Source organism: Haliotis rufescens, unplaced genomic scaffold (genome assembly GCF_023055435.1).
Source record: "Haliotis rufescens isolate VD_foot unplaced genomic scaffold, xgHalRufe1.0.p SCAF_3, whole genome shotgun sequence".
NCBI classification, from domain to species: domain Eukaryota; kingdom Metazoa; phylum Mollusca; class Gastropoda; order Lepetellida; family Haliotidae; genus Haliotis; species Haliotis rufescens.
In genome coordinates this window covers 41251734-41279260 of record NW_025964001.1, presented here as the reverse complement: position 1 = coordinate 41279260, position 27527 = coordinate 41251734, and the positions used below count along the sequence as shown (strand labels likewise).

At 40.3% G+C, this 27527-nt stretch overlaps 1 protein-coding gene across 1 annotated transcript; it reads right to left on the bottom strand.

Moving 5' to 3' along the window:
• Window positions 1-17681, bottom strand: LOC124124793 (glutamate receptor 2-like). Its single transcript, XM_046488070.2, has 13 exons — window positions 17561-17681; window positions 11347-11487; window positions 9113-9403; window positions 8129-8319; window positions 6865-7038; window positions 5960-6040; window positions 5693-5794; window positions 4741-4841; window positions 4411-4498; window positions 2026-2347; window positions 1590-1813; window positions 740-1005; window positions 1-512 (listed from the first exon to the last, which is right to left on the bottom strand). Exons 1-13 carry the CDS (start codon window positions 17652-17654, stop codon window positions 251-253), a joined length of 2337 nt encoding a protein of 778 aa, XP_046344026.2. The 5' UTR covers window positions 17655-17681; the 3' UTR covers window positions 1-250.
• Window positions 17682-27527: the final 9846 nt, after the last annotated feature.

Genomic DNA, 27527 nt, shown 5'->3' with positions numbered 1-27527 from the left:
TGTACATATTTTATAAATAACAGAAACAACTGTCAATATCTCTTGTAAATCTTTATACCAAAGATTGTGTTGTTTGTTGTTTAACGCCGCACTGACGGCGGTCTGTAACGAATTGAATCTGGACCAGACAATTCAGTGATTGACATCATGAGCATCGACCCACGAAAATGGGATAGCGCATGGAAATATACTATTTGAAGATCACAAAATTGTAAATTACAAAATATACGTAGAATTTCCATCATATGCATTAACTTAATGTCATGCACGATGTGTCGCCGGTTGCTTGTTGCCCGTGAGAATTAACAAGACGCGAGTGTTTCTTGTAGAGTATCTCCCCAATCAGCGCCACCAGAGCTAGGCTAATACCAATGACTGCCGCATACACGACACTCAGCAGTCCGATGAAGTCAATCTTCTTCACGTCATAATTACTGGCTACACAACTAACGTTAGACGTCTCCTGATTGTACCAATGTTCAATAACGCCATTCTCACGAAGGCGAAGTATTCTGAAAACAAGATGAAATTACACCATTTTCATAAATATTGAATTCACATTTTAGTATTTTGTATTTCATTCATTAAATAGTAATACAAGTTTTATAATTTTGCCAGATTATGTTTTTCATCCTGGAAATTATTACTCATACAAATGAATTTCCTTGACTTCATGCTTAATTATGTAAAAAAATATGCATGTCATAGATATAGGTAACGATGCATCTGGGTGACCTACTCTTTTGAGAGCATGCTGGTGAGGCTGCTATTTGGGGGCAGCACCATAGCAAATATCAGTGGGTAGAAGATGTCACTGATCATGTGCAGGTCGCAGTTCTTGACCCTCCAGTTCCTCAGCGTCAAGGTGTTGGTGATGAAAGCGTAGCGTCCAGTATTCACCTTGTGAAGATGCACGTTCAGGTCCACACTGAGAACACTAGGATCAGATACCAGCCTTGCTTCGATACCTTCCCAAACCTGTTGGTATTGCGATATATTTGCATTCTGAAACAGACGGGTAATTGGGTTAAGAAAAGAAAAGAATAACGTATTTTTTGTACATTTTTTTTATTTGTCTGCATGTATTTGTCAATGGTAACAGATTTGATAATCCCAATTTATAGCAAGGTTTCGCCATTAGGAACACATGTAGAACCAATTAGGAACAGGGAATCCAATCAATCTGGTACTGTACTTAATTACATCGTCCGACTTAACAAATGTCCGGATAAACGAATGATGGTGGCGATCCTTTGGCTCAGTTGAGGTTCCCAACAAGATCGTTCGGGAGGAGAGTTTCTGGATTAACGGGTGTCCATACTAACGGTGTGTCACTGTAATTCAATCATGTGATCTGTCTGCTACATGGCCATAATAAACCGATGCCACGTTTACTCACAACCCTCTCAAGGACAAAGATGGTAGGTGGGGCAGCCTAGTTGTTCATCACGAGTAGACAAGAATCGATGTCGAACTAGAATGTGTGAAGACAACTTCAGGTCCCCTTGCCGTGATACTGCTCAATTATAGCTAACTGCGGCGTATAACCATACTCACTCCAGAAATCGGTTATCGACAAAAAAAATGACCTTGAAAAGTGTTTCATACGCCGACCCCCCGAGGGTCCCCCAAGTGTACGTGTCCTGCGCCACCATCTCAGCCAGAGTGTTGAAAGGCAGTGTGGTTCTGGAGGCAGTGAGGAAGGCTATGATGTCGGCACGGTAGACTGCCGCTGTCAGCATAGAGAATATCCACCAGGCACCCATGACACAGCGCCCAGGGAGACTTGACGGAAGCAGGAATTCATTTACACCTGATTAAAGATAAACAAACACTTGACTGATCGTAAGATCGATATGCTAGATTCGGTCTAAATATAATTCTTTGTTTTTCAGCCCCATACCAATGCTCGTGGATTACTTTGAGTTTCCCTCCCACATTAAGCTGACACGCCGTGATAATGCGATTTAAAATACAACGTACTTAGTCAAACACAAGTCAGCAAGCACCGTCCGAATATCCTACCGTTTGCCATGAGAGCAGCAAAGTGCACGAGAAGGCTGTCTGCACATCGGTTCCACACCCCCGTCAATTCCCTGGCAGACCAGAGGATGGGATGAACTTCCTCCAGCACACAGAGGAAGATGGTTGAGAATAGGAAAGAGATGAATATACAGATGAGAACAACGTTCTGAAACTTGTTGGCAAGAATCAGCCATTTCGTGTCGTAGTTGTCAGGCGTCTGAATGACAACGCAGCTGACGTCATAGAAGTACGGCGCTGTGAAGTCCATGATGGCGGCACGATCTTCAGTAACCGCCAGTGGCGATGCAATTACATCTGTCCTCTGAAATTGAATCGGCTTGTAGTCTATTTTGACTAAAAAATTAAACATATAATCGTGTACATTGTTGACATTTCTGTATTACATGATTTGAACGTTAAGGTAAACCAATCCTCCCAATTATTGGTATCAAAGACATTTCGCATTTGCTTTGTAGGATTCAAAGCTTCACCTATAGAAGGAACTATTACTAAATTATATGTGGACTGAAAATATATCTATTTAATCAAGTAAAGTTTGACTATTTATTATCAAGCGTATGACTAGTTATCACGGAATGCGTATGAATACAATAGATGATGACTTTTCATTGTTTTCGTCCAACTTTATTATTCTCCTCTTAGCGCGCAGTTTTTTAGACGAGATCAGTGATTGGATGATGCTACCCCCCCCCCCCCCCCCCCCCCCAAAAAAAACAACCAAAAAAACAAAACACAAATGGCATGAAGAAAAGCCATAAGCATCCAAAGAAATATCAACATGCTTCGAATTGTTTAGCGTCAATCTGCCAGTCTGAAACCCTTTAAAGAGTGCCCAAAAGGTGAGTGTTATGAAATATTGGTGAAACAACAGACGCTAAACAACAAGCAGTAATAATTCCCAAGACAAGAACTTCATTTCCAAGGAAGGTTAATTTGGTCAAAGGGAGGCTACTCTAATTTGCATAATGAAGCGTTATTCCAGGGTCGTAAGTAGTCCGGCAATAGATAATGCTAATTTCCTGTAGACGCGACGTTATATTGATTTTCCGAATTTGTTATGCGCCGACCGGAAATAATAATCGTTGTTGACAGTTACAAACATCTGTGCCTTTCAGGACTATTGTTTTTCCTTCAACAGGTGAAAAATTAATACCCATACATCTTGTGTCGAAGACATAATCAGCCAGGACAAAATTAATCCTTATTCAACTGCTCTTACAAAAGGTGGGAGACACAGGATTTGTTCTGCCCACAACTTCCACGGGATGTGGGTGGGTGATTTGCTGCTGAAACCTACACCTGAATACAGACCTCAATTAGCACCAACATGTAAGCATCGATTCCTTGCAAGTTCATCAATTTCAATGACGTTAAAGGCTGTCAACTAACCAGGGAAGACAAAACAATGCCATGGACATTATTTGTTAGGTTGTACAATAGCTTAGCTCTGTTTATTGATATGAAACTGCCCCATTGGTATGTTATTAATAATAACATGACAGTTTTGTGAAGTGCTAGGTGATACTGAGGTTCGCTTATCAATAGATTCCCCTGGTGGATTTCATCCTAGAGAAGCTCTATACAAACTCTGGGTTCCAACCCCGGTTCGCCCAGATAATGTTTCTTGGTTTGACTGCACCATATCTGTGCTCGTGGGTTTCGCCAAAGTGGTAAACGTCTGAGACTTGCATCACTTCGATCTTTCCTCCCACTTGAAGCTGACGCGCGTTAAACACAGCTCACTCTATCGAGGGGAATCACAGCGCTTCAAGACTTACTGAACAAAGACGGATTTGAATTATTTCAAAAATGAGAATTTTGTTTTCAGAAAATCGTTTATTTGTTTGTTCTCTAACGCGGCTGTCACTTCTATTCAAGATAAATCACGGCGGCCACTAAATAACCCGGTATGGGCCAGAGTTTGAGTGATATTATGTGACGTCACAAGACGCCGGGGCACGATGAGATGAGGCGAAATGGGGTTTAACGTCGCATCCAAGATTATTGAACTTATATAGCGACGTGCATGGCCGTTTGTGTGTGTGGCTGCTTGTACTAGTCCGGGCTAATTTTGTAGTGCTAATTCACTGACATACCATGCCGCAGTTTAACATGAATACCCCACTCAGACACAGTATGCAGACTCCGAGCCCCTTTATGCCAAAGGCAGGGTAACAACAAGTACACGATAACAAGCAATCAACCATATCAACGAGCACCCGATAAAAATTACTGGCATCTCACATCAAACACAAAACTGAAAAAGTGACGGATCAGGACCGCCCGACACTATACGTTTCTGTGTGCAACGCGTTACCTCTGTAGAGCGATTAGGCGATCGTGAGGGAAGCAGAGGGTTCTTACCCCTGACAGTAGATCTCCTATAACCCCTGTCCATGACCCGTTGACGTACCGGCCCCACTCGTTGTCAACAGGTTCCAGCAACACGTAGCTTTAACAAAGAATATGTTTGATGTCAAAGTAAATTTAAAAAATGTATTTCAAAATTAAGTTTGTCTTCTATTAATCGACACCAAGATTCCGACAATGGAGAAAAAAATAGATTCAGAATCTTAACTTTTAGTCGAAAACTATGTCATTTGGGTTAAAACTTAACTGTCTATCATATCCCATCTAGCTTTTCACTTCTTACCCAGTGGTTTATTCACAATATATGTTTAAGAAACTCTCTACCTGAAATTCAGTGTTTTAGCCATCTGTTTGATGAGGTTAATGGTCACCCCGGAGTAGTAAACTGTTCCGTTGATTATCGTCTTCACTATGAAGCCGGGGGACTAGATGTGGAGGAGAACAAAGGAACATAGAAGGGTTATTGATTTTGTTGATCACACGTCATTACTGATATCCAGTAATTATAGGTCCGACGCCACTAAAGCCGATTGAATAAATAAATACCACACGTCTAGAATACTGACCCAGTATTAGGTGAGTGTATGCAGATCATGCATTATGAAAAAGCATAATATATTATCTCTTGCTATGATCTGTTGAAACATTATCAGAAACATCACACATCAGTTGGTTGGTTGGTTTGTTGTTTAACGCCGCACTCAGCAAAAGTCCAGCTATATGACGGTGGTCTGTAAATAATCGAGTCTGGACCAGACAATCCAGTGATTAATATCATGAGCATCGATCCGAGCAATTGGGATCGATGACATGCATCAACCAAGTCAGCGAGCCTGACTACCCGAACCCGTTAGTCGCCTTTTACGACAAGCATAGTTGCCTTTTACGGCAAGCATGGGTTGCTGAGGACCTATTTTACCCCGGAATCTTCACGGGTCTCACACATCAGACACATACTATTAAATTAAGTGAATGTAGAATAGACAAAGTCTTTCTAAATTTGGTTTTAGAAAAAAAAGAGACTTATCACGGCTTCGTGAAGAGGTCGTAAGATTCCAATTATCCAAATCTACTTAACATCGTTTTTTCAACAAATCAGATTTTACAATACAATTTAATACACATGTCGGTCGCATAACACAGGACTGTTTTCTCTTGAGATATCAAGTCTAGTATGTTGCATTGCTAGCTTGTTCTTATTTTCTTTTCGTTTTGTGAACCACGGAGGGGCTGAGCCAGTGTTATCTTGATCTGGCGTTCAAACAATTTGTTATACCTGTTTTATCCCCAATCTTAGCGTTCTGTTGTTCAGACCACAGGTGTCACACATATGTCCCCAGAACTTGGAATTAATTCTGCATTTCAGTCTGTTTCTGTCCTGGAGGAGATGAACAATATTGTTTTTAATTCAATGACTTAATAATGAAGGAAATGATGGCATCATACTGAAACTGTTTGATGAAATGAATCATGTTGAACTATTTCAAAGATTCCAAAATGAATTTACAAAGAGATTTAACTAACGAGAGTTTTCGTGACTTACCCTCAGTGCAGCATACGCAGTTTTAATCCCATTCTCCTTTGAAGTTGCAGATGCAATTCCTCGACTAATTTCACCCAAATCCTGAATATGATAAATTTTTAAACACATGGCAAATATATTTACACTCCGAATACCGACGTTACAGCTCTCTTCTACTTGCATAGGACAGGTAACAACAAAAACTCATGAGTGTCCTTGTTTGTTTGATGTATATATCATCGCACTCAGCAATATTCCAGCTATATGACGGCGGTCTGTAAATAATCGAGTCTAGACCAGACAATCAAGTGATTAATAATATGAGCATCATGAGCATCAATCCACGCAATTGGGATCGATGACATGCATCAACCAAGTCAGCGAGCCTGACCACCCAATCCCGTTAGTCGCCACTTACGACAAGCACAGTCGCCTGTTATGGCAAGCATTGGTTGCTGAAGACCTATTCTACCCCGGATCTTCACGTGTCCAAAACTCATGAGTGCCAGTATTTTTCAGCAGGAAAGCCCTTCCTTACACTGTTTGTAGACTTAATTAACGAGCACGTTTGGGGTGTTGACAATCCAACTACCATAATCAGTACGAATCTGGGATTCGAATCAGTGATCCTGGTACATTTAATGGGCCCAACTCTGCACAGTAAATCCTGCCAGCGGGAAATACGTTTGAATATACATGTGTATGCTACTACCACGAAGATCAGAATCAAACAAACATGTATAAATGAATGACATTTTATAGCACAAATTCCCCCTCTTTGAACGAAAGGTCACAGGTGCGCCCTTCATATTAGCGTCCAGTGTGTGTTGTTGTACACTGTCTAGTTTCATTCAGAAACGAACAGAAGAAAAACAGTCAGGGTCTGGTGAGAGTGTAAACGTGGTGAACGGAGTGAAATACTTTACCTCGGCTGTGTATTGAACGATGCAGGGTTTCAGATTGATTGCAGCTACGTCGAAGTTGGTGACGTTTTCTGTGTCGATCATAATGTCTACATCATCTGTTTGATCTGTGGATGCCAGTAGCCACTGGGTTTTTCTTGTTGGGTCGTGATTTTGATTTTGATGAAGATCATATACCTGTTAAAATGAAAGCGACAAAGCCCTGTCCATACTAATATGAAATCTCTACGAAAATCTGAGTCCCTTGTATGATATCATGAGCATACGTTTATGAATCACCTTGAATAGTAATAGTACCAGGCGAAAAAGTGAGCGTACCCTGCCCCAACGGTGACATCCATCACAAATACAAGCAAAGGTTAGTCAATGAAAAAAACACACGGGAACATCTGGTACACGTCAAACTATGAAATTGCAGGCGCCAGATTTGGAAATGTCTTCCACATGTCTACGACAAAACGTTTGGAAAGCTTTAATGATGGAAGTCAAAATATGGAATTGCTTCGGACATTATTTTTAGAGATGTCAAATTTGAAAATGTCTAACAAAATACATTTTGAAAGCTTCACTAAGGCCTTGACTGTTGTAACCCTCATTTAACATTTATAGCAAGAGCTGATGACGCTCTTTGAATACTTCGTTGAAAGAGCGAACTCAAATGTACCAGTCCTAAAAAAATTGAGAAATGTCGACAACAAAATCAGGTCCTGCTGGACGATGTTTTGACATTAAAGGAAATCTAACTATTGTAAAGCTGTCATTCCGGAAGCATTCACTGTTGGAATTGGTATATTATTGTTTGTAGGTGAACTTTGATCACCATGTTCGCAAAAAGGGTAGAGTTGCCGGTAAGCAAAGCGTGTCCTGTCCTACCTGTAGCACCCACCATTCATACGATTTGCATAAAAAGAAGTAAAGAGAACCGATTGGTAACCAAATATCATATTTCGTCTCAGTATATCTTCTCATATGAACATCGTATGTTGATTCATTCTGATTTGACCTGCAGGTACTCGACTAAAATCGTTTTGTGTAGCTAAGGATGATCTATCTATTTCTTGAATTTCGGTCAAATCCTTCAATGTCAGGCTGATCCTGTTCCTGTTGTAAATGTCAATGATAAAATAGGTAAGAGGCTAATGTCGTAACCGATCCTCCAATATGTACTGTTCTTGGGAACAGTTTGTTGTAACCGGAAGCCATAACATATTTGCCAACATCATAACAGAAGCAGTATCCATTATGGCACATGCACACTTTCACTGACCTGTTTGATGACGTTCTGGATGCAGGAACCAGAACAGACAACGATGAAAGTGACGGCATGTTCTGTTGATGTTCTGTAAGTTGTGCTCAGATTTTGTCCTTTGGTTAGGAGCCCTGTGTCCGTTATCTCAAGGGCCATTATTGTTGTCCTAGGGCTCGCTGTCATCAGTAATGTTGAGAGTTCCAACAGTTCTACGATAGAGTAAACATACTTTAATACAGACATATTGTTTTCTTTCTAGGGTCGCTGTAAATATAAATCATTATGTTAAAGTGCATTTATAATGCGCCAGATTCCATTCACAAAGTGGATGCTCATAGCGCTACACTATTATTACCCCAGTCAGTGATTCAGTGAGCACTCGATTTTCATTCTCAGCTCCCTGGGGAGTATACAACCCAACCCATTAGGGCGTGTCAGCCGATTTGTGGGAGGAATTCCCACGGTGATGCAGGTCTCAGGCATCTACCATGTGGGCAAACCTACGGGCTGCAATTCTACTTATAATAACGATATCTCGGACTCAGTCCCACGTTTAGTGGATATTTGCTACAAAAGACGCAACCCTTTACAATACGTTGTCAGCAGTTGATAGACTCCGTGGTCTAGTGGTAGAGCGTGGGCCCGGAGAGCGGAAGGTCCGTGGTTCGATCCCCGACCGCGTCATACCAAAAGACGTTAAAAGATGGTACTTGTTGTTACCCTGTCTGGCGCTCGGCATTAAGGGACTAAAACAAGGACTGGTCGGCTCGGAGTCAGTATACTGTGTCTGAGTGGGGTATTCATGTTAAACTGCGGCATGGTATCTCAGTGAGCTAGCACTATAAATCGGCATCAGCCCGGACTAGTACAAGCAGCCACGCACACACACACACGTACATGCACGTCGCTATATAAGTGCAATAATCTTGGACGCGACGTTAAACCCCATTTCACCTCACCAATTGATGGATCACCTGTGCCCCTGTCCCACGACCAACCTACCATGATTTGAAGACATCAAGATGAATCTTGTTCTGCGATGTTGTGTCTTTATCGCATCACTCACAGCTTGTAGAAATCGGCTATGGATATAACTGTCCAGCATGCTTGGTGCAGACAATGTTTCCGACATGTTCTGTATTGAATGTACGAAACAGTTTCCATGTACGTGAATCCTCCCCGCGCAGTCCTCGTCTGGAACGTGCTGGACTCGGCGTGGGTCGGGCAGCCCAGCGTCCGCCTCAGAATAGGGGTGGTGGACCGCCATTGTGAGGTCAACATTGTGTCGTTTGACTGATGAAGTAGATAACGGAACGTAGTGTTACGGTATGTTGAGCGAATGAAGACAAAGAGGACATCCATATTTATTACCCATAGGGTTAGAAATAAGCGAGTTCATAAAAATCCTTTTCTTTTGTTTGCTGTTTAACGCCGCACTCAGCAATATTCCAGCTATATGACGGCGGTCTGTAAATAATCGAGTCTAGACCAGACAATCCAGTGATTGACATCACGAGCATCGATGATAATGATCGTATGAGCACTTGCAAATATCACTTCTTGTGCACCAGTGTATTTTTTCTGTCATCCGGACGGCATCGTTGGCGCCATTTAAATTGTTGGCGCCATTAAAATATTGTGACGTAAGGTCTGAATAACGTCATTCTAGAAATGACGTCATAGCTGAATATTGTTTACGTCATTCGACAAGTTGTGGTTTTCTAGGACAGCGGTGGTGATCTGTCCATTTGTCTTAAGTGGAGCTCAAAAGAATCAAGAAATAACGGGTAATAAAGAAATTATTACACTCACATGTGTGTCATACTGATTTTACTAAACTCGGTAACAATTTATGTGGCACTACGTTCTCGCTCGGGACATACAAGAAATCTGACACTCGTTTCCAAAAATCAGTGTGAAACACACGCTCGTATGATAATCTGTATTAATCGCATTACGTGAAACAGTACCACCACGCGGCAACACATGCCTTCAGCCATTGATTAACATTCGAGTCAAGTATGGTGTCCACTGATATGAGATACATTGTTATACTTCATGTTGATTTGGTCAAATATATAATAAAGACACTTATATTGTGTGTGATTGAACGCTACTTTGAATATTATTTTATATAATATCAGGGCGTGTCAGCTTGATGTGGAAGGAAAGCCCGAAGTGATGCACGTCTTTGACATTTACCGCCTTAGTCAAAACTTAGAGTGTTGACAAGCCAAGAAACACGCAAAGATCCGGGGTAGAATAGACCTTCAGCAATCCATGCTTGCCGTAAAAGGTGACTATGCTTGTCGTAAGAGGTGATTGACGAGATCGCATGGTCAGGCGCGCTGACTTGGTTTGATGCATTTCCGTGGATCGATGCTCATGATATTAATCATTGAATTGTCTGATCCAGACACGGACTACTTTTCTGATTGTCATTCAACGGTAGGTTTCTCGTGCTTCAGTTGAATTTACCTAAGTCTATGTTGAAACGTGATGGTTTTAGTGTGTTAAGACATGTTCTTTGATCTTATCTAGTTTGCGTTATCTCAACCGCATTGACAATCTACAAATATGGCAGAAATTGTTTTTGTGGAGGGTCACACTAGTCTTAGTTGAACCTGTAAGATGGGATGACGTCACTTATGACAGTTGTGTTATGTATTAATGCGTCATTGCGATCATGACAAAAATAGAATAGACAAAATATGCATAGATTTGATGCTTAAGTAGTGCGATTTGGGTGTATGTACGAAATAGATTATTGCATTCGTGCCTGTCGTTGTAAAAACAGTTTGTCTGACAGACACCCATGTAGTAATCTCTATGTATTATATTGGTCTCATTTCCATAAATGGCCAAGATACCACTGATATATCTTTGGCAGTCATATACGCAGAGGAAGCTGTTCAAAGGCTAATCAAATATCTATTTCCGTGGAGCAGTTACGAAACATGTCATTGGATATCGATTTCTGTTTCTGTATTTTGATATGACCGTTCTACTTTGAAAACCAAACCAAATGTACTTGTCCGAAAAGTTATAAAGAACTCTTATTATTATCATTATACTTTGAAAAATTACATGGAACGATATAAATGATGCTTAATGATTTTTCAAATAGGTGTATATTCAAATGAAAGTGTTTAATTACATTTATTCATTGTTCAGGAAATAGATAATCCCTTACATTACACTGGGAACTTACTAGAGTCTTACTGTATCGAATTTACCTGTTTTCAGCATATCAAACAGAGAAGTGACGGGAACCATGTTCCAGGTGATAATGTTGTCTTTGTCTTCATGAATAAAGTCACGGCCACACAATTGGTTCTGTTGCACAACATCAAAGCTGGGTTGGTAGAGAAACACATCTACAAATTGAAACAAAAATAAGGTTAATGCCAGGTGCCCCACAAAGTATTTTGCCCAATAGGGTGCAACCTCTACAGCAGGACATGATTACCCTTTTCGCGAACACCTGGTGTCATAAAAGAGTGATCCACTCACATGCTTTTAACCGATATTTTGACGATACGCCCAATGGAATCTGTTTCGACTGATTAACGAGACTGGTGATTCTCGAGCGTTGGCGTTTCATATACACACGAACTGTCTGTTCACATCAGGATCCTGTTTTTATGTTTTGTTTTCATAAGTTAACCCCATCATCTTTTACATCAAAAGCAAAGGAAGTCAATTAACAGAAATCGTGTCTGACTGGACTGGTAATGATGCTCATATGTAGGGATAAAAATATGAGCACGAATTAAGCATTAAGAAGAAGAGATGGGATCAGTCAGTTTACCTGGGGAAGGAGTTTATATTTGTATCTATAATCTTTAATAATATTTGTATGTAAAATCTATAATAATAATACTTTATTTGCCTGAAAGGGAAATCGTTATACATCAATTACTGTGATGGCAAAAGCTAAAAGATAACACATGTACATGAAACAAACACAAAGAGAGAAAAAAGAAGATAAGATTTACATAAGTGAGAGATGTGACATAAAAAGAAACTCTAAAAAAACTGAGCATACAAATAATATTAGTAAATGTGGTAAAAAATAATGAAAGAATAAATGATATGCTGTTAACAGTTATTTGTATAAAAATAGCAATGCTGCATGGAATGAATGTTTTTGATGCCCTGTTGATTCTGAAACAGGGGATTTGAAAGCGGCGTCCTGAAAGTTTTTAGAGTTTATATTCATTACGAAGGAAGTGTTCAGAGTCTGTGACAATTTAGAGAGCTGGGTTTTCGATTTACCGCAGGCCTAAAAGAGGAAGAATCTGAAGGGACTCCAGATATTTTGCTTGGAATTTTAATGATTTTAGATATTTTGTTTTTGTTTGTAGAGAAGGGGATCCTAACCAACTGGGCACACAGACATACAGGATGCTTTGAATAAAGGATTTGTAAACAGAACAAAAGTAAAATTGCTGACATTGCAAACATGACTAGATAGTTCCGATATTTTGATAAAGGGCTGTTATTTTCAACTGAGTGCATGTGACAGTGAGCAATTGATTCATACTTCCGCAGCCGTAACAGTAGATATGTGTGTTTTTTTTCCAGAACGATTGAAGCATACTCCGCCTGTATAAAAAGGCTTTTTACACAATTTACACTTGTCAGCGGGGTACACAGAACCTGAGTTTGACTGCCAGTTGTGCGACCATAATTCTGTGGTGGTTGAGTGGGTTAGATCACTGACTTTGTGTGCTGGCGATTAGTACCTCACGCTAAGAGTGTGGTTCGGGATGGTACTCAACCAAAAAAAGTACACAAGTGCCAGACTTTAACTAAGAAGTGTTATCCCAAATATAACATTTGTTACATGAGAATTGTTGGACGTTAACCCTCTGATTGTACTGTATATTGATTTATTACCTGATTGTTCTTAAACCCAAAGCCCTGTGTGACAGTGTTAGGAATAGGGAGGGTACTGCCTCCGCGATCATTACCAAAATGCCCCTGGCAAAACAAAGTGTCTTGGTCTTGGTCAGTAGTCTGACACTTTAACCATCAGACCTCAGAACTGGTTGGGCCCTGAGCTGATGATAAACCTAACCAGCCTGACTGTGCCCGGTTCACTCAAACCCTTTTTCATTTTATAATAATAATAATAATAATAATAATAATAATAATAATAATAACGAGCCAAGGATGTGGGGCATAATCTCAATGTCAGTGTTGATTTTATTGATGGTTCTGTACTGCTTGACAGAAATGAGTGTCAACCAAGTGAAGTGCCATATGAAATCGGCCCAGACTCAGTTTATCAAGGGGAAGGCTATCTGAACGACCACTGCATCGAGTTTATGTACAGTGTGTTGAGAAGTTCAGCAACCCTGCGGAGTCATTCGTTTGGATGAGGTCGGTTGGCCTGAAAACAGAAGGCTTTCATTTATGCTGCTCAGGACTAGTCACTTCCCACTCGAAACCGCCAATGTATGATTTTTTATCAAAATGTAAATATGAAATGTATATCATGCAATGAATTTACTGATTGCTGTCACATTGTCAGTGAATGCCCAGCTTTGGCACAAACACAGTATCTTAAGCGACATGATGGAGTGGCTCGATCATTTTATTACCGTTTTCGCAATGCTTGTTGTTTTGACACAGAGATCGGTCCGTCCATGTTACGACCTAGAATATGCTGTCATGGAAAATGATAACTACAAAATTCTTTGGAATAGGCCCGCATACAGCCTCTGACCTATCCAGGCCAACACACCTGATCTTGTCCTTTTTAATAAATCAAATGAAATCATATATATTGTTGAATTTTGTGTCCCATTTGACAGTAATGTAGTTGACAAGATTCATGAAAAACATGGCAAATATGCAGACCTCGCATTCGAAATGTCACGCTTGCATCCCAAGTACCGAGTTGCCCGACTCCCAATTGTTCTCGGTGCCTTAGGTTTGGTACCTCCCAATCTGTTGACTGTCATTGGGAGAGTACCCGGGTTTGCTGCCAAGAATACAGCCCTTCTGACAATCTGTGTAATGCAGAAGGCTGCAGTGTTGGGGCGTCTTCACATTCTCCGAAAAATTCTAGGTGGGTTTGACTAGGCAGCGCTTTCCGGGAGAAGTCCCATTTGCTGTCTGGACTGCATGTAGAGGGGACATGGGCCTTAAGCTGATGATATTGAGCCTAACCAGCCTGACTGTGCCAGGAACGTCCATACCCTCTTTGCTGCATTTTATATCTTTATATATATTAATATGTGCATAGTAATGATAATCCCAACATCCCTTTCTGGCTCCTTTCTGCTCCATTTAAATATTGTCATTCATGATTGGAAGCGCAGTATGATGAGACAAGATCTGTAAGACACCCTGTAAATATTTTGATTTGTAAATAATATAAGATGATATTTAGCTACACATTCAGAAATGTCATTGCAATCACATCTTCATGTAACCAGAACTTTTGATATATAACACTGGCGATTTATACATTTATCGTTTAAATCATGCATAAATTGAAGTTCATGTTAGTAAGAAGATACATCATATGTTATGGACCGTTATTCCACACGTTATCGCTATATTACCTCCATACTAATCATTATACGTTTTTCATGTAATGTGTATTTGTTTACTGGTTCCAGATGTGACACGTTTTTCCCAATATTTTAATATTTGTCTTTATGGTAGCAAGGACCAAAAAAAGCCATAAAACCCTTTCCTCAATCATATGAAATCTATGTCCATTGTACGATTGTTACATATCAACTCCTTCATTCCTATCACTTTGCTTTAATGCCATAAGAGGTTTAAAAGGAATAATTCATACCGGCTTGTGATATTTGTCACGAAGTGGCGCTAGCTGGTCTCAAACGTACGGAAGCGTAGTGGGGCCACGGTGAATGTTTTTTTGGTCTAAGTATCTCCTACGTAGGACTTACTATCTCTTATGTAGGACTTAGTATCTCCTACGTAGGAGATAGTAAGTCCTGCGTAGGAGATACTAAGTCCTACGTAGGAGATACTAAGTCCTACGTAGGAGATACTAAGTCCTACGTAGGAGATACTTAGACAAAAATCATTTTCACCGTGGCCCTACTACGCTTTCGTACAAACGCTTCATGTTTTTGAATATGGTTTTTTCCACAACTCATGCCAGGTTGAAAAGAATCGTTCCATCATGTGTGTCATGTGTGTCATTTAACGTGTGTGACCCTTTTCCCCAAACAGCAGCATTGTATTAAATATTTAACATTTATAACATTAGTCCACAGGTTCAATCACAGGGCTGGAAGTAGCGGTGATGCATCACCAGAAAGCATTGTCAGATGACTGCTGACAGATGCGTACTAATTAACTCTGAAGGAATAACTGCGATACATGTGTCATTGTTCGCTAGTTGGTCTGACTATTTCGAGGCTATTCACTAAGTGCAAAATACCCTGTACACATGCATATAGGATATCTGACAATTTACACAGAATCCGTTTGAATGTGGTAATAAGACCATGGCAATGGATGTGATTCATGTCATGTGTATAGACTTCTCATCTGTACACTGAGCCGAGTACTACATTGGCGTTTTTATGCAACCGATTGTACGTATATGCTTAGCTCTCGTTCGTGAAAAAAAAACATGTTCCATTCGTTTGGTAAAATGAGTACAACCTAATGTAATAATCTCTGTGTGTTCTTGGCCTCAAAATATGCATTTACCCCCAGACAGATCAATTTTAGCATTGGTTTGGACTTGTGGCCAACAGACCAGCAAAGAAACACCCCAACAAGTCAGTTGAGTCAATATTGTCGTTTGTGATGTTTAACTCGATGGAAGGTTGAACCCATTAATGAGACGTATTGCAGTGATAACAGATTGCTAAGTTTTGTCAATCATCGTATAGACTGACAGCAAATTAAAGTATACACCAATGTTTGATGGTGGCCAAAAATCTATGGTGATGTATTTGATACGGTATCGTAGCCGTGGTTCTACCTTACCTTTGCAGTGAATTGGCGACTTTTTTTCAGCCTTGTAACGTTTTCATAACGTTTGTATTTTTTTTAGTCAAATCCAGTTTTCAAGCGTATGCTTTTTTTGTTACCAAGGCGATAATACTAACCTGTCGAAACACGATGGTATTGAATTTACTCAACCCTAAGGTCCTCATACAGGAATGTCTTTTGCAGGCAAAAATGAACATGATAACATTCTTCACTCAGCATATCTTCACAATCTTGACATAACGCATTATATTATTTGTGCTACATAACACGTTTCTGTTTAAGTTAGGCGAAGAGAATCGAATCGAATTGCAGTCCGAACACCTAGTATTCATCACTATGTGCTATTGTCGAAATCGTACAATGGAATGTGGAAAGGGTTTTTGTTACTTATATTTATCACCGATGGGGCAGGATTTTGTACTTTTTCGGTAAACAGCTGGTATCATTGTTGCGGCCATAATATTTCCGAGTCCCGTGATGGGATTCGAACCACGGACCTTCTGACCCAGGTCGGACGCCTTGTCCACATGACCAAAGAGGTTTACCCCGTCAGCAAGCTGACAAGGTAAGGATGTCATCTGTTTGACGACTTCACGCCCTGCCACATACTCCTCCGTCAACAGAAGGCACGTCCCGGGCCGCATAATAGGGTACTGAGGCTTATTTTGCTCAAATTTAATATGAACGTGCTCAGCCCCACGTTGGACACTTTTTGATTGTGATTCATAAACACATGCTCATGATATCGTCAAATCGTCTGTGCTTTTAGCGTAGATTTCTTATGAATTTAATGTATATTAAAAGGGTTTGGTTGCTTTTATTTATCTCATGAATCGAGTGATTTATTGAGTGAGTGAGTATAGTACTACGCCGCTTTTAGCAATATTCCAGCAATATCACGGCGAGGGACACCAGAAATGGGCTTCAGGCATTGTACCCATGTCGGGAGCCGAACCCAGGTCTTCGACGTGACGAGCGAACGTTTTAACCACTAGGCTACCCGACCGCCCCTCATGAATAGAGACTTGTAAACAATAGTTGGAAGGAATTTGACCCTGAACTATGGTGACACCATGACGCCTTGATGCATGTCTCAATCCCTGCTTAAATATATACAATGAATGGTATGGTATTTCAGTGGGCTGGCATTATAAAACCTGCATAATTTACATCCCTCAAGCCATCTGTTCACAATATTTGTATACGCAATTTGTCCATGTCTATATCCCTGCTATACAAATATGATTCATAAACACACGCTTATGGTATAGTCGGTATTGTACATTTGTATCAGAGATTTCTTACAGTTGTCGCAAGGGTATTCCAAATCAGAAATCTAGAAGCTCCAATGAACCAGATATGTCGCTTAATCATATCTTGCCCGTCTAAACCTCGAAAAGCAACATATTGTTTGTTAACAGAAATGAAGAAATCTTAAAACAAATATTTACATACCGATAGATACATTCCATGTATTCAGTGGTGTGATGAGTGCTACTAGAATAGATGACAAGAATAAAAGTCCGTTGGGGTGATGTGATTCCATCATGCCGTGTCCTGTACCCAGGCTGGAGACTCTGGCAACAGAGTCAATCAATATGGCGTACTTCGACCACGACAAGGGCAGCTGGTGACACTGACGATGTACACACTGGTTTAATAATGCAATGAGGAGAATGTATGCATAATTGAACCTTCATCAGATTCAGTGCAAATCATTGACGAGAATACATTAAATCATTACAATCATTTCTCATTTATAAGGCGAGAGTATGTTGACATAGGAAACGATCCCCTTGGCCTCCGTGATGTGTCTTGTATGGAAGGGTATTAGTAAGCTGAAGTGTGGTGTGGGGCTACACATAAACTAATTGAATTATCAAAGTTTGGACGTACTACGTGTTATGATTAATCCAATTGTGAGTTAAAACTTACCAACTACGTCACAACTTTACCATCTTCCCGAGGCAAGAGAGTTAACTGACTTTAAAAGTCCAGTTTCCACCCTTGCCGAACTAGGCTGGAATTAATGGGCTCGATCGTTGCGCCACCAGTGGCTATTACCAGTTATGTCCCTTCTAAGCCTCTCCTAAGCCTCTCCAGGTTCCACTTCTCGTATCACTTGTGTTTGCTTCACACAAAATGGTGGCGCCCAGTCAGGACGATCTGATCGATAATAAGGATCCATATTGTGATAAAACGGGTCTTACATCGCGAAATGCATCAAATCACGTGAGCACCTTGATTAAAAACATGAAAAGATTTGGAGAACCGGATTTCGATTTCGGTGCGCGATTTTGATTGGACTATACATAGACTCGTTAGCCCAGCCAAAATGTAACTCCATAATACCAGCCTAGTTCGGCAAGGGTGGAAACTGGACTTTTAAAGTCAGTTAACTCTCTTGCCTCGGGAAGATGCAACTTTACTGATAAGATAGATTATGGAGTACGATTACTCAAAATCGAGCAAAAAACACCTGATCCAAATATTCATACCTTATGACAAACAGATGTTCCTGAAGACGAATGCTATTCTACATCCCACGGATGCTCATAAGTAATTGCACAACTTGCCATTTATTTCTTACTGTTTCCATTCTATGTCTATTTTTCCACTTTACTGTGTGTTCTTTAAAAGATGTTAAAATACAGTGTTTACAGTTGCTTTTTCTTCCACCGATTCAATCAAATGACACTACTGCTACTACTGAAGCTGTTAGCAGCACTTTTTACACTTAAGACATTGCATATTACTGTCTACAAACTAAAAAGGTTGGAAGAATGATGTTAGCACTCGTTGATAAAAGAGGAAATACTCCTCGGCAAGCCTCGGAGTTTTTTCACTTTTATCAACTCGCGTTGATATATTTAATGTCAAAAGACACGAGGATGAGATTTTATTTATCACCGGTGGGGTAGGATGTACCTTTTCATGCTTATCACTATTTGATAGAGGTTCATAAACAAGTGCTCATGATATCGGAATTCTGCTTTCTCTATTGAAAGGGTATTGTCGCTTTTATTTATCTTGGAGACAGCAATAGACACTTGATAGTTGGAAGGAATTTGATGTTCAATATGCTGGTACCATGTTTGGCTTGTCCAATCACTTCTAAGTTATATACAATGAGTATATGTACATCAACAGCATGCTTGTCTCCGTGGTGTATGGGATACAACAACGTTTGTTTGTTTGTTTGTCTGTTGTTTAACGCCGCACTCTGCAATATTCCAGCTATATGACGGCGGTCTGTAAATAATCTAGTCTGGACTAGACAATCCAGTGATTGACATCATGGGCATCGATCCACGCAATTGGGATACGATGACATGCATCAACGAAGTCAACGAGCCTGACCACTCGATCCCGTTAGTCGACTCCTACGACAAGCATTGTCGCCTTTTACGGCAAGCATGGGTTGCTGAAGACCTATTCTAACCTATCGTAGCGGTAGCGAGCACTAAGATTTCATGAGATTGAGATCCCGTTAGCCGCCTCTTATGGCAATCATAGTCGCCTCTTACGACAAGCATGGGTTGCTGAAGACCTGTTCTCACCCGGATCTGCACGGGTAGGGACACAACAGTATGGTGTGTCTGGGGAATCAATGTTAAACTGCGGCCTGGTATCTCAGTGCGCTAGTCTTATAAAACCGGCATAATTTACATCCCATATGTCATCTGTACGCAACGTGTCTATTTCTATATACCTGCTATACACATTTGATTCATAAACAAATGCTTATGATATATCCGGATTCATACATTCCTATTTTATCAGGGATTTCTTACAATTACCGAAAGGGTGTTCCAAATCTGAAATCTAGAAAATCGTATGAACGAGATAGGTCACTTTATCATATTTTGTCCAATCCTCAGTTTCTCCTAATTGGGAGTTTTTACAGATACCCATTTCAACGTCCCTTTTTTCACATCTACGTCTAAAATTTACACTGAAATTGTGTAATGCCCTAACAAGCGATTTATCATCTTACATACTTATAAACTGCTCTGGTTCTATAGCAGACTTGATATCCTTGTGTAGGCTTAAGAAACGAGAAGAAGATATACTATCATGCCAGTTTTGACTATACATAACCTGTAACCTTTGTTTAAAAGAGTATGACAACAAATTTGTATCCCCTATATTTTGGGATATCCATACAAATGATCATGAATAGCCACATGAAAATAATAAATATCTGACATTGGACACCCAAATCGTTTTGCCTTTGTCATCGGGAGCTTTCGGTAGTTTATTACATTGGTGAGGATATCTTTGCGGCTTCATCCTCAGTGATTTTAACCAATATTTTGTCTTAAGTTGACTTAATACATGAATGGGATAACGTCCTGTTTCACCTAAAATAGCTTTGTTGAAAGCATATTTTCCAACCATTAAAAGCGCTTAAAGTAGGATTAATGTACTTTTTCAATAGCGTCATTATATTTTGCGCCCCATATTTCTGCTCCATATATCAAGATTGGCGCGATTTTGCCGTTAAATATAGTACAAGCTGTAAAAAAGGATACATGTATATTTTTCTTGAAAAACTTTTAGATAGGTATAATTGTTTTTGATGCCTGCGATGCTAGTGACCATGATAGTTTAGATGATAGCGTCAAACCTAAATATTAATAATAAGTAACAATTTTTAAGGCGATATTAATTTAAAAAGGTTCATCACGAGTTTTTTTTTAAATCGGAAATATCAACCGAGTCTTAGTTAATCGGTATTTGCCGAGCCTTTGGATTATTTTAAACAAAATACTTGAACAGACTTTTGCAGGATAATTGAAACTTGAATAACGGTAACAACGACGATTCTGTGTAATCTGATAATATGTCACTTGAAGAATGTCTCGCGGAGGAGAGGTCAAGGCAGATGATGTATTAGTCGGTGTCACTATCACTTTCAATGACAATCCGGCGTCTTTTGACTGGGACCGGGCTTGGAGGTTTAACGAGATTAATCGTTATGTTTCCACCAGTAATGTTGCCAGCAACCATAGTGTTGACACCACCAGAAACATATATTATTTGAGACCGCTGACTGTGTTGTTAACTGTCGATTTGGACATTACGCGAGGGGCCGCTCTGCATGACGGGAGTTTCATCAACAAGCTGGGATGTCACAGCGTGGGATGGAGTGTTTCGTGTGCTCGTCAGGATTAATATGGCAGTAATTGTTCACAGAATGGATGTTTTTGTGGCCTCTTATCTGCATTACATGATTTGGCGGAACATTATTGTCATTCAACTTTTGCACAAGGTGTTTGCGCGCAGAGTGATTTATGAGACGTTTCGATGTTTGGAGACTGGCGGCATCGCACATGTTTTTCATGAGAGAGGAAAGTTTGATTTTCCAAATACGATAGCGGATAAATCACTGATTGACAGGTTTAGGCATGCCTAAAGTGTGTGTGCCGATGTGAAAGGCAGAAGTAGTCGAGTGGACGCGTTGAGGCATACAACTTTTACATTTGCACAGGGCATTTCGAGAAATTCGGATATCACTGTAGCACTTTCCCTTTGATCTATTAAACATTTTCTCCAACACCAAAGGTATCCGTGTCGTTTGTGAACACCTACTCACGTGCATCAGCGAAAAAAGTCCGACTTCTGGTTATCTAATTTGCATATCTAATTTGCATACTTATGTCATTAGGGTATGACATACATGTTTTTATTTCATATGCTTAAATCATGGATAAATGCTCTAGTTAAATGATAAATGTCCATTTTTCATTTTTGGCAATGATACCTCCATTTCTAAAAACAATTACATTTGTTTTTGACAAATTAACTTCCAATCCACATCTACTACAACAAGAATGTAATCCGTTCAATTGTTTCTGTAGACAATTAACAAAGTATGAAAACATTATAATAGCAGCAAATAGAAGTAACATTAAATCTCTAATATCTTGTGTTAAAAACACACCATGATGACATCGCTATATATTTCTGTCACGACTCATTAATGAAAACAATTTCTCTTTTATTTCTTTTAGATATGGTGCTGAAATCACTTGACTTAATCCTTTGGGTCTGCTTCAAAATGTACCCAATGTGCTGAAACATGTCATGCGCAGTCCATTTATCAGAATGTTCTCTCGCGAGAGATGCCTATTGTATTGGCTGAGTGACGTCGATCATCAAAAATCATATCATGTATGTTATCAACATGTTCCTTAGTTGTGACAGTTGAAGGTTTTCATGACCTTGGATCGTCTTCGAGGAGGTTCTTTCCCTCTTGAATTCCGCTCCCACCTGAAAACAGTGACAAAGGAAAGGGCATCACTTTGTCCGCAGATGGCTATTAGAGATGATTAACGAAAATTTTGTCTATTGTCATCAACACTGAATATCTAGTCACTTTGATGTCTGCAGAGATATGCTGCAAGGTTTTGTATTTGGTTCTGTTGTACTGAATACATGCAAGCTGTCGAGAGTTTACTATACATCCTTCGTAGTTATCCAGGCTTATTTATGTTGTCATTTACATTACCCTCAGATATTTACTGTTCAGGTTCAGAGTTGTGCCTTATCGTATCGAAACCGGGGCTCCCACAAATCGCCATGAGAGATTAGACCGTGTCTTGGAGGCTGTTGACTAGTCCCTGAAATACGGTTATGTATGAGGGTAAAATAAAAAGAATTCTTCACGGGAACCTTCACGTCTATATTTCCTAGAGCTGAAACGGAATGAGTATTGGCTGATAGAGAATTGGTTCAGTATATGCTGATAGAGAATGGGTGAGTATTGGCTGATAGAGAAAGGGTGAATATATGCTGAGAGAGAGGGGGTGAGTACAGGCTGATTGAGAAAAACGGATGAGTATAATATGCTGATAATGAATGGGTGAGTATTGGCTGATAGAGAAAGGGTGAGTATAGGCTGCTATAGAATGCGTGAGTATAAGCTGATAGAGAATGGGTAAGTATGAGCTTATGGAGAATGGGATAAGAGTATAAGTATAGAGAAGGGGATGAGTATATGCTGATTGAGAATTGGGTGAGTATAGGCTTATAGAGAATCGGATGAGTATATGCTTATAGAGAATGAGTGAGTATTGGCTGATAGAGAAGAGGATGAGTATATGCTGATAGAGAAGGGGTGAGTATTGGCTGATTGAGAAGGGTGTGAGTATACGCTGATTGAGAAACGGATGAGCATATGCTGATAATGAATGGGTGAGTATTGGCTGATAGAGAAATGCATGAGTATAGGCTGATAAAGAATTGATGAATATAGGATGATAGAGAATGGGATGAGTATAGGATGACAGAGAATGGGTTGAGTATAATCTGATAGAAAATGGATGAGTATGAGCTTATGGAGAATAGGTGGGTATGAGCTAATGGGCATGGGTAGAGTATAGGATGATATACAATGGTGAGTATTGGCTGATGAAGAAGGGGATGAGTATGAGCTTATGGAGAATGGGTGAGTATGAGCTTATGGAGAATGGGTACAGTATAGGATGATGGAGAATGGGGTGAGTATAGGCTGATGGAGAATAGTGGGTAGTATGGGCTAATATAGTATGGATGAGTATTGGCTGACAGAGACAGGGATGAGTATAGGCTGATACAGAATGGGTGAGTATTGGCTGATTGAGGAAGGGTTGAGTATAAGCTGATAGAGAATGGGTCAGTATAAGCTGATAAGAGAATGGGGTGAGTATTGGATGATACAAAATGGGGTGAGTATAAGCTAATAGAGAATGGGTGAGTATGAGCTTATGGAGAATGGGTAGAGTATTGGATGATAGAGAATGGGGTGAGTATTGGATGATAGAGAATGGGGTATCGCTATTTCCTCTATTAGACGCTGCGTCTCTAATACAAGTCAGGTCTCTAATACACGCCGGTCGAACGGCTCTGGCGAAATTAATAGACGTCCATGCGTCTGATAGAGGAAATAGGGTACGTTTGATATCTGATGTTTTGGCGACGATTTTGACGTCGAAACCCTGCCTGCTTCGATGATGAGATAACAAGATGTTCTGTGCCATCATCACAGTGTTAGAAATAGATACCGGGTGCTCCTGTATTTGAAGCGCTCTACTCTCCGCTGCGGATTACGTCACGGGAAGTAGAAAAGCCCCAGATGGTATCAAAAAAGCAAATCTGCAGCTAGTCATGTGATTACTTTTCACGCTCTAATACCTAATTAAACTTGATGAAATTCATTTCAGAACATCCTCATTTAAGCAAAGCATACACGAGCCACTGAGCAAGGGCCACAGCTGTTATACTTCTTTTACATGCTAGGGTCGAATGCCGTGAAACCTTGAAACTGACAGGTCACAATGATGAGTCAAATGAGCAATCCCTCATCAGCTCGAGTCATAGGCTACCATGCCAGCTTGTGGTCAGCTCGTGTCATTGGCTACAATGCCAGCTCGTGGTCAGCTCGTGTCATAGGCTACAATGCCAGCTCGTCGTCAGCTACAATGCCAGCTCGTCGTCAGCTCGTGCCATAGGCTACAATGCCAGCTCGTCGTCAGCTACAATGCCAGCTCGTCGTCAGCTCGTGTCATATGCTACAATGCCAGCTCGTGGTCAGCTCGTGTCATAGGCTACAATGCCAGCTCGTCGTCAGCTACAATGCCAGCTCGTCGTCAGCTACAATGTCAGCTCGTCGTCAGCTCGTGCCATAGGCTACAATGCCAGCTCGTCGTCAGCTCGTGCCATAGGCTACAATGCCAGCTCGTCGTCAGCTCGTGTCATAGGCTACAATGCCAGCTCGTCGTCAGCTCGTATCATAGGCTGCAATGCCAGCTTGTGGTCAGCTCGTATCATAGGCTACAATGCCAGCTCGTCGTCAGCTCGTGTCATAGGCTACAATGCCAGCTCGTGGTCAGCTCGTGTCATAGGCTACAATGCCAGCTCGTCGTCAGCTACAATTCCAGCTCGTCGTCAGCTACAATGTCAGCTCGTCGTCAGCTCGTGTCATAGGCTACAATGCCAGCTCGTCGTCAGCTCGTGCCATAGGCTACAATGCCAGCTCGTCGTCAGCTCGTGTCATAGGCTACAATGCCAGCTCGTGGTCAGCTCGTATCATAGGCTACAATGCCAGCTTGTGGTCAGCTCGTATCATAGGCTACAATGCCAGCTCGTCGTCAGCTCATGTCATAGGCTACAATGCCAGCTCGCCTTCAAAACGGCTGTTCAGTCATATTCCAGTTCCATTGCCAATCACGTTGCAGCAACAGTCTCATTCCCAGTAAATCTACATGTAAATGTTGACCGACATCATAGATAGGTCTTGTCATCTTGCGTCATGAAACTTGTCAGAGGCACGGAGACTGTCAACAACAACATTGGCAGCCATTGACATTAGTGACTTGTCCCGCCACATCCCAGTTCAAGTTGGAGAGTCATGTTTGTTGAATTTGTATTATTTGCCGGGGGTAAATGCGAGCTGACTAATAAGACTTACACATTTAAAGTAAGTAACAGAATGTTAAGTCATACATTTTGTTGGAGAAATAAATTCGTTTTATTTCTAGAACCTGCCAACCCGACAATGGGAGATTTCATTGTTGATTTCCAAGAAATGACTTGTCCCACTGAATTTCAAGAAATGACCAGACCAAACAGTGCAAATATGCAACAAGTTGCGATTTTATTAAACCCTATATTTTTTTACTCAGTTTGGTGGATTTAAATTTGATGTAGTCCCACTGCAGAGTAGACTACTAGGCCCCTTATTTATTTATTTATTTATTTATTTATTTGAAACCTCGCGCTAAATTAAAGAGTTCGGCTGGAATCCACATTAGGACTTCATCAAATTTCAAAACAGTGGGTTTATCTCCTAATTGACTGTTCTGTTACTCGTGTTTTTGCAAACTAAGAAAATAACACGAACATGCCATCCTTAGTTTTTTTTAATGATATTGAGCTTACCAAACAAATTTCCTTTCTGTCCAAATGCGTAGCCTATTGCCGCTAAAAACTGCAGAAATGTATTCATTAATAGAACTTTTTTATACAAATAAATTTAGTTTTAGAAATCAAAACAAACCTTACATAAACAAACCGTTTAAAAAAATAAAATGTTATGCAAAATAACCATGCATAACTTATGCTTTCATGTACATGGGTACATGTTGTTATGTAATAGTTTAGTTATTTAATCCCTGTGACATTTACTCAAATCTATCACGGTATTCATTTTCAGACAAAGTAAACTGCCCGTGAAACACATATGGCATTGCGTAAGAGTGCTTTTACAATGTGTACACCTTGAAAATATCCCGAGAACATACCGACATGCGATATACCACCAGGATCAATGCGTCTAGGATGAAGGTCGTTGCAGACAGGCGACTGGTAAACCACACACATACATGATAGTTAACGCGTCGATATTATATACTCATCGTTTCTTCAACCTAATACACTGTTGGTTAGATATACAGTTAGCTAACTGTGTGACTACAGATATCTTATGTTCATATTTTCTTGCTAATACATGCTTTGTGTGTTGAAATCGTGCGCGTTAGAAAATATTCACTTTTCGTGTTTAAATGAAAATGTTATCAAAATGTTATGAAATAAACGTGAAACTGGTTTTGTTTGTGTATTTGTTTGTTTAACGCCGCACTCAGCAATATTCCAGCTATATGACGGCGGTCTGTCTGGACCAGGCAATCCAGTGATTGACATCATGAGCGTCGATCCACGCAATTGGGATACGATGACATGCATCAACCAAGTCAGCGAGCCTGACCACCCGATCCCGTTAGTCGCCCCTTGCGACAAGAAGAGTTGCCTTTTAAGGCAAGCATGGGTAGCTGAAGACCTATTTACACTTAGATGGAATACGGCGTTAAACAACAAACAAACAATCTACGGATGAAAACTAGTCAAATACGGTCTGATTGCAAATTACTACCAATCAAATTCGCGGGGAAACAATACTATTCTCTCATGAATAATTGTCCCAGAGTATTTATTGTCAAAAACATTCTTCAAAACATCGTTAAACTTTTGTTTACCGTATTGGACATTACCTTGCACTTCTGGAATACGTCACTTCGTGTCAGCAGCAAATGGAATTCCTCCCATCCTCCATTGTCATTGGCTAATAACAACCCTCCCGAAATCTCTCATTATGATAGTTTGGCACCAAAATCCGAATGTACAACACAAGGTCTTTGAATGATAGCGGCGCAATATCATACCAGTACTCGTCAATTCTTCAAACGATCAGTGCGCTACTTATGGTTAGCATGCATCGCTAACTTCAGGCAATGTGCAGAATGATGTTAAATCATACTTACAACAACCTTTGTAGAAGCATGTTGTCAGTCCAGTGATAACAGAAGACACTACCATTTCGCTTTTTACAAATATCTAATTTTCAAACATGGCAGAACTGAAGATTTTACGTCCGTTTCCC